The sequence below is a fragment of the Lichenostomus cassidix genome, chromosome 26 (genome assembly GCF_008360975.1).
Source record: "Lichenostomus cassidix isolate B80296 chromosome 26, HeHo_3.0, whole genome shotgun sequence".
NCBI classification, from domain to species: domain Eukaryota; kingdom Metazoa; phylum Chordata; class Aves; order Passeriformes; family Meliphagidae; genus Lichenostomus; species Lichenostomus cassidix.
In genome coordinates this window covers 1,937,184-1,943,449 of record NC_139506.1, presented here as the reverse complement: position 1 = coordinate 1,943,449, position 6,266 = coordinate 1,937,184, and the positions used below count along the sequence as shown (strand labels likewise).

The 6,266-nt window shown below is 55.0% G+C and overlaps 1 protein-coding gene across 1 annotated transcript; it reads left to right on the top strand.

The window, feature by feature from the left end:
• The first annotated feature begins 1,941 nt into the window (after positions 1 to 1,941).
• On the top strand, positions 1,942 to 6,266 carry LOC146426904 (potassium voltage-gated channel subfamily A member 3-like). Its single transcript, XM_085082835.1, has one exon. The coding sequence runs from the start codon at positions 2,094 to 2,096 to the stop codon at positions 3,834 to 3,836; it is 1,743 nt and encodes a 580-aa protein (XP_084938961.1). The 5' UTR covers positions 1,942 to 2,093; the 3' UTR covers positions 3,837 to 6,266.

Below are 6,266 nucleotides of genomic sequence, written 5' to 3'. Positions count from 1 at the left end.
AGGGAAAAGGGATGAGCCAGACAAGTTTTTAACTGCTGCACACAATGTATGTGGTGAGGGGATGATGGTTATTTCATCTTAAATCCTCAGAGTTGGGTGTGAACCGTTGCTTCCAGGAATTTTTCCCAAACTACAATCAACAAGGGGAGCTCAAGGGTTAATGGTGCTGCGGGGCTTTGCTTCCTGCCTTGGCTGGGTTTTGGGGTGGCTGGGAGATGCTGTGGGTGGGAAGGGAGGAGTGGATGCCCTCAGTGGGAATATGCTGCTGGTTAGCACCGTGAACTGCTGCAGGAATTTTGGGGAACTACTCCCCAGCTCCCTCCTCCCAGGAGATCCACACCCTCGAGAAAAACAGGTCTCAAAATGGGGATTAAAGCCAAGGATGGAGGAAATAACAAGGGATTTGTGTCCAAGCCTGGCGTGGGGTGACATGGCCTGGAGACAGCTGTCCCTGTGTGGGGATGTGGGTGAATGTCCACCTCTCCATCCACACCTTGCTGGGCTCATTCCCTCAGGAATCCTCCTTGGTTTCCGGTGGCAGAGGGTGTTTCCCCTGTCTCAGCAGAGAGGTCGGTGGGCTCAGCTCAGCCAGACTCCATCCTCACTGTTCATTTGCTGTTCCGAGCCCAGAGTCAGCTCTTCCACCAATATTTATTGCTGTTCCCTCCCCAGATCTGGCTGTTTTGGACAGCTTGTTTCTGATTTAAAGTATAAATAAGTTTGATCTTTTCATCTGTTGTTCTCCCTACCTTCTGGAGGCTGTGCTGCTTAAAAATAACTGGGATGATGAGCTCAAGTGGGGATGGTGGAGGGGTTTTAACCTCCATCATGGCAGGACCACCCGTCTGGCTTTGGAACAGGACGTGGTCTCCTCTCCTCTCCTCTCCTCTCCTCTCCTCTCCTCTCCTCTCCTCTCCTCTCCTCTCCTCTCCTCTCCTCTCCCCAACTCTCACGGTTGAGCTCTTGCTCCATATCAAGGTGTCTCTGCCCATGGCAGGTAGGTGGAAAGACATGAGCTTTAAAATCCCTCTCAACCCAAACCCAATTCCATTGCTTTTCCCAAGCAGGGAGCTCCCTGAATTGTCTAAACCCCCCTTGGCATGTGACTGGTGATTAAAAAGCTTCTGCTGTCAGAGGGAGTTGGAAAAATGGGGATCCGGGGGGAGCTGGGGCTGCAGAGATCAGAGGTTGTCCATGATGCACATCTCCTGGGGATTGGGTGTTTCCAGAGAAGGTTTTTGCCTGAAAAACTCCCTTTTGCTCACAATTGAACTATTTGCTTAAGAAGATCAATTGAAGGGAGAAAGAAAGCAAAAGAAATCGAAGGGGTTTGGCTTTCTTGATGGAAAGTCTGAAATGCAGGTTTGGTTTCAGCCTGAAAGCTCCTCGGCTGGCTCAGCCTGGCTGCCGGGTTTATTTTGGTGGGGGGAGGCACAGGCAGCCACACGTGTGCACACACTCATGGACACACACGCATGCACACGCTCTCCTAGACAGAGAAAAACAATCCCCAGCCTAACCCAGACGCTGATTCAAAACAACTGTTGGTTCTAGCCACGCTGTCGGCTTCCCGCTGCCCTCAGCCTCCCACCGTGTGAAACCGTGGCTGAAAACCGACAGGCAGACCCCAAAACTCGGAGCCAAAATCGCCTTTCACCTGGGAAAGGGCAGAAAAACTCTTTCTAGGCAGCGGTTCTGCCAGGAAAACACCCTCTCCCTGCCTGCAGCCCGCCGAGCAGCCAAGGATGCTCCCGGGAGGAGACTGAAGCCCCTCGGCGGTGACTGGGGATGGATGGAGCTCCGGCGGGCAGGGGCAGGGCAGGGGGTGCCGGCAGCGGGCGGGGGGCTCCGGGGCAGGGCCGGGGGGCCGGTGGGTGTCTCCGGGAGCGGTGACTGAGCGAGGCGGTGCCAGGGCTGGGGGCGGATTTTTTGAGAAGAGCCTCAGCTCTTCAGAGCAGCGGCAGCCGCTGGAGGAGTTGGGCGGCTGTTTCTCCCTCTCCGCCCGGAGGAGGAGGAAGAGGAGGAAGAAGAGGCTTCGGCTGCCGCCTCTCCGATCCTCCCTCCCCCCCCTTCCCCTTCCGCCCCACACCTTTATGGACGAGCGGCGGAGCTTGCTGCACTCTCCGGCCGCCTCCTCCGCCGGCCGGCAGGCGCGGGGCGGCTCGAGCAGCAGCCACCACAACCTGGGCTACACCGAGCAGCTGCCCCCCGCCGCCCCCCAGCAGCCCCAGGAAGAGGGCGGAGAAGGGGAGGAAGGCAGCATGACCGTGGTGGGAGGCGGCGGCGGCGGAGACCCTCTGCTGGAGGAGCCCCAGCATCCTCCGGCGCTGCTCGGGGGGGATCGCTACGACCAGCCCCCGGCCGGGGCAGTGCCCGCCGGGCAGCCCGCGGGAGGAGCGGAGCACGAGTGCTGCGAGCGCGTGGTGATCAACATCTCGGGGCTGCGCTTCGAGACGCAGCTCAAGACCCTCGCTCAGTTCCCCGACACGCTGCTGGGGGACCCGAGGAAGAGGATGCGCTACTTCGACCCCCTCCGCAATGAGTATTTTTTCGACCGGAACCGTCCCAGCTTCGACGCCATCCTCTACTACTACCAGTCGGGCGGGCGCATCCGGCGGCCCGTCAATGTCCCCATCGACATCTTCTCCGAGGAGATCCGCTTCTACCAGCTGGGGGAGGAGGCCATGGAGAAGTTTCGGGAGGATGAGGGTTTCATTCGGGAGGAGCAGCGGCCGCTTCCCGAGAAGGAGTTTCAGCGCCAAGTGTGGCTCCTCTTCGAGTATCCCGAGAGCTCTGGGCCGGCCCGAGGCATTGCCATTGTCTCTGTCCTGGTCATCCTCATCTCTATCGTCATCTTCTGTCTGGAGACTCTGCCTGAGTTCAGGGATGACCATGACTATGAGGGAACCGGGGGGACCTTCGGGACGGGTGGTGGCCCTCTGCCATCTGACGTCTTCACCAACTCCTCGTCCTCGGCCACTTCCATGGTGTCATCCTTCACCGACCCTTTCTTTGTGGTGGAGACTTTGTGCATCATCTGGTTCTCCTTCGAGCTGCTGGTCCGGTTCTTTGCCTGCCCCAGCAAGGCCACCTTCTCCAAGAACATCATGAACATCATCGACATCGTGGCCATCATCCCCTACTTCATCACGCTGGGCACGGAGCTGGCTGAGCGGCAAGGCAACGGCCAGCAAGCCATGTCCCTGGCCATCCTCCGAGTCATCCGCCTCGTCAGGGTCTTCCGCATCTTCAAGCTCTCCCGGCACTCCAAGGGGCTGCAGATCCTGGGGCAAACCCTCAAGGCCAGCATGAGGGAGCTGGGTTTGCTCATCTTCTTCCTCTTCATCGGCGTCATCCTCTTCTCCAGCGCCGTTTACTTCGCCGAGGCCGACGACCCCAGCTCGGGGTTCAGCAGCATCCCCGATGCCTTCTGGTGGGCCGTGGTGACCATGACCACCGTGGGCTACGGGGACATGCACCCCATCACCATCGGGGGCAAGATCGTGGGGTCTCTGTGCGCCATCGCGGGGGTGCTGACCATCGCCCTGCCCGTGCCCGTCATCGTCTCCAATTTCAACTACTTCTACCACCGCGAGACGGAAGGTGAGGAGCAAGCCCAGTACATGCACGTCGGGAGCTGCCAGCACCTCTCGTCCAGCGAGGAGATGAAGAAAGCTCGCAGCAATTCCACCCTCAGCAAGTCCGAGTACATGGTGATCGAGGAGGGGGGGGTCAACCACAGTGCATTCAAACAGGCTGCCTTTAAAGCAGGCAACTGCACAACCACAAACAATCCCAACTGTGTGAACATCAAAAAGATCTTTACGGATGTCTAGAGCGATCCCAAAGCGAACGAGCGGCGGCGAAAGCTGAGGATGCGGTGGAACGATACCAATAATAATACCAATAATAATGCAAAGTGACTGTGTGTCGGTGTTGTGTGGAACATGCACCATCGTCGGTCTGTGTGTGCCCTCGTTTTTATACCTTTATTTTTTTAGATCCTTCCTTTCTAAAGATCCAAAAGTAAAAGGATTTAAAATTCTCCGAAGAAGAGGACAGCTAAAGGGTAAAGAGAAGGAAGATGAAGACAAACCACACTCACTGTCGAAACAGGTGTTATTTTCTGCAACGTGTTGCAGGGCTGCTTTGCTTTTTGGGGTTTTGGGGAACCTCTCGCTTTGCTTCCGAATTTCACCCTCTTTCCCTAAGGGCAGCGCGCAGCCGATTTCCCTTCCATCACATAAGATCACTTGTTGGATTAACAAGCCCGGATTGGGTGGAGGAACGAGGAAAACATGAGGCAGAGTGTACTGGGAGGGGGCTGGGAGGATAGAACCATTTAATTTTGCAGAGAGTCTCTGTTACCACATCGTTAAACGGTGCTTAATATTGAAACATGTGATGTGCCATTACGGGCACATCCCAGATTCCCTTTTTCTCCCCATTAGATCATTTATGAAATTCTAATCTGGTCAGAGACTGAGTGCAATCAATGCTGATTTTAACAGGAAAAAAAAAAAAAACAAATGAAAGCCCTAATTTTCTATTCTGAATTCCCTTCCCCTGTAACCTGGTGGAATTATTTCCTCCAATGTCAAGTCTGTGGCTGTGCAGCAGGGCAGTGTGCGGGAGGAGGGAGAGGAAAGGCAGACTGGAATGGTTTCGGGAGCCGCCGGCGCGGGGAGCGCTGCTGGCACGGAGCTGGATCCGCGATGGGCTCCTCGCCACGCCTGGGAGCCTCCAGCCCACCCAGCCGGAGACAAAGGGATATTTCCTCCTCTTTTTGCAATGCCTCGGGAAGAGATGCAGCCGCTTATCACCAGAAGATTAAAGTGGCGAACACGCCTTCCAGCGGAAGTCACTAATTCCGACCGGAGTGATGCAGTTGCCATGGCGACCATGGTTTCCTGGGAAACCCCCAAAGGTTGTCATGGCATCCCTTCTCCCATCCCCCTTGGTCCTTGCTCTTCCCGCAAAAAACCTTTCCAGATGGTTCCAGCTCCTCCATCCCACAGGACGTCGTGGCTCTGCACCCCATTCCCGTTCCCTGTCCCGCTGCTGTTCCCAACAAAGCACCCATAGGCAATAATCACCCCCAGACCCACTGCTCTCACCCCTTGGCAGCGAAATCTGGGGATGGAGGTTCATCCTGCTCCACCGAGAACGACCCCAAACCCAGTGGGAAAAGTCACCGAGCAGCTCAGCCAGGGAACCTCGGCAGCTTTGGGAGCAAAGGGGGACAGTGAAAAACACAGGATTGACAAATAACCAAAAATCCCGCCGGGAAAAATCACTGGCTTTGTCTTCACGTGTGCTCCAGGGGCCACAGGACATCTGATGGGATCAGGTGAGCCTTGCACGGGGGAGAGCTCAATGCAGTCATAAAGGAATGTTGGGGTTTTTTTGGGACAAACCCCATGCTTTGCACTGCTTGCTTTTATTCTCCAGCTTGTCCTGTTGCTCTTGGGTATTTTTGTACATGTTAGATGAAGTGGGATCACATCCTATAGCTCCTCTGATTTTATCTGCTTTTTAGTGCTGTGAAAGGAGGAAAACCCTGCTGCTCCTCTGCAGCTGGATTGCTTCACTTCTGTGCTAAAAAGGTGATTTCAGTGGTTTAGTGCTTCCAACCAGCCCCTGCCAACGACACAGGCTGAAGGCAGCTTGGCCTTGAGAGCTCTGGCTCCAGCTCTGCTCAGTTTTGCTGGATTTTGGGTTAAAAAGAAAACAAATTCCTTCAAGGTAACACATGGAAAAGGGATGTTAAATACCTACAGCAAAGAGAGATTTGGCCCCAAGCTGTTCAAGTCACACATTTCCCAAGGCTGTGGAGAGGGGAGCTTGTCCTGAGAGATGCCAGCCATGCCAAAATCTGCGCTTAGCTGGGATTTTACACAGCCAGAGAAGGGTCTGGATGGTTTGTAGCACTCTCCCTTCCCCCCAGCCAATAAACCCAAAATAACCATCAGAGCCCCTGCTTGGCTGCTGGGCTGTGATGGTTCCATTGGAGCTTGCAGAGCTCCCATCAGCTGAGGGTTTAGCAGGTGATCTTTATTAGGGAGATGCTCTGGAACACCAAGGGAAGTGACAAACCTGAGATCCCTCATCCAGGATAACTGGGATTCCTTGTCTGGGATAACTGGGAACACCCCAGTGTACCTTTTCCTCAGGCTGCCAGCGGGCTGAAATGTCATTTCTGCCTACAAGCTCTCACTTTTTATTGTTACTCTCTTTCATTGTTATTAAATTTTATTGTTCTTAAA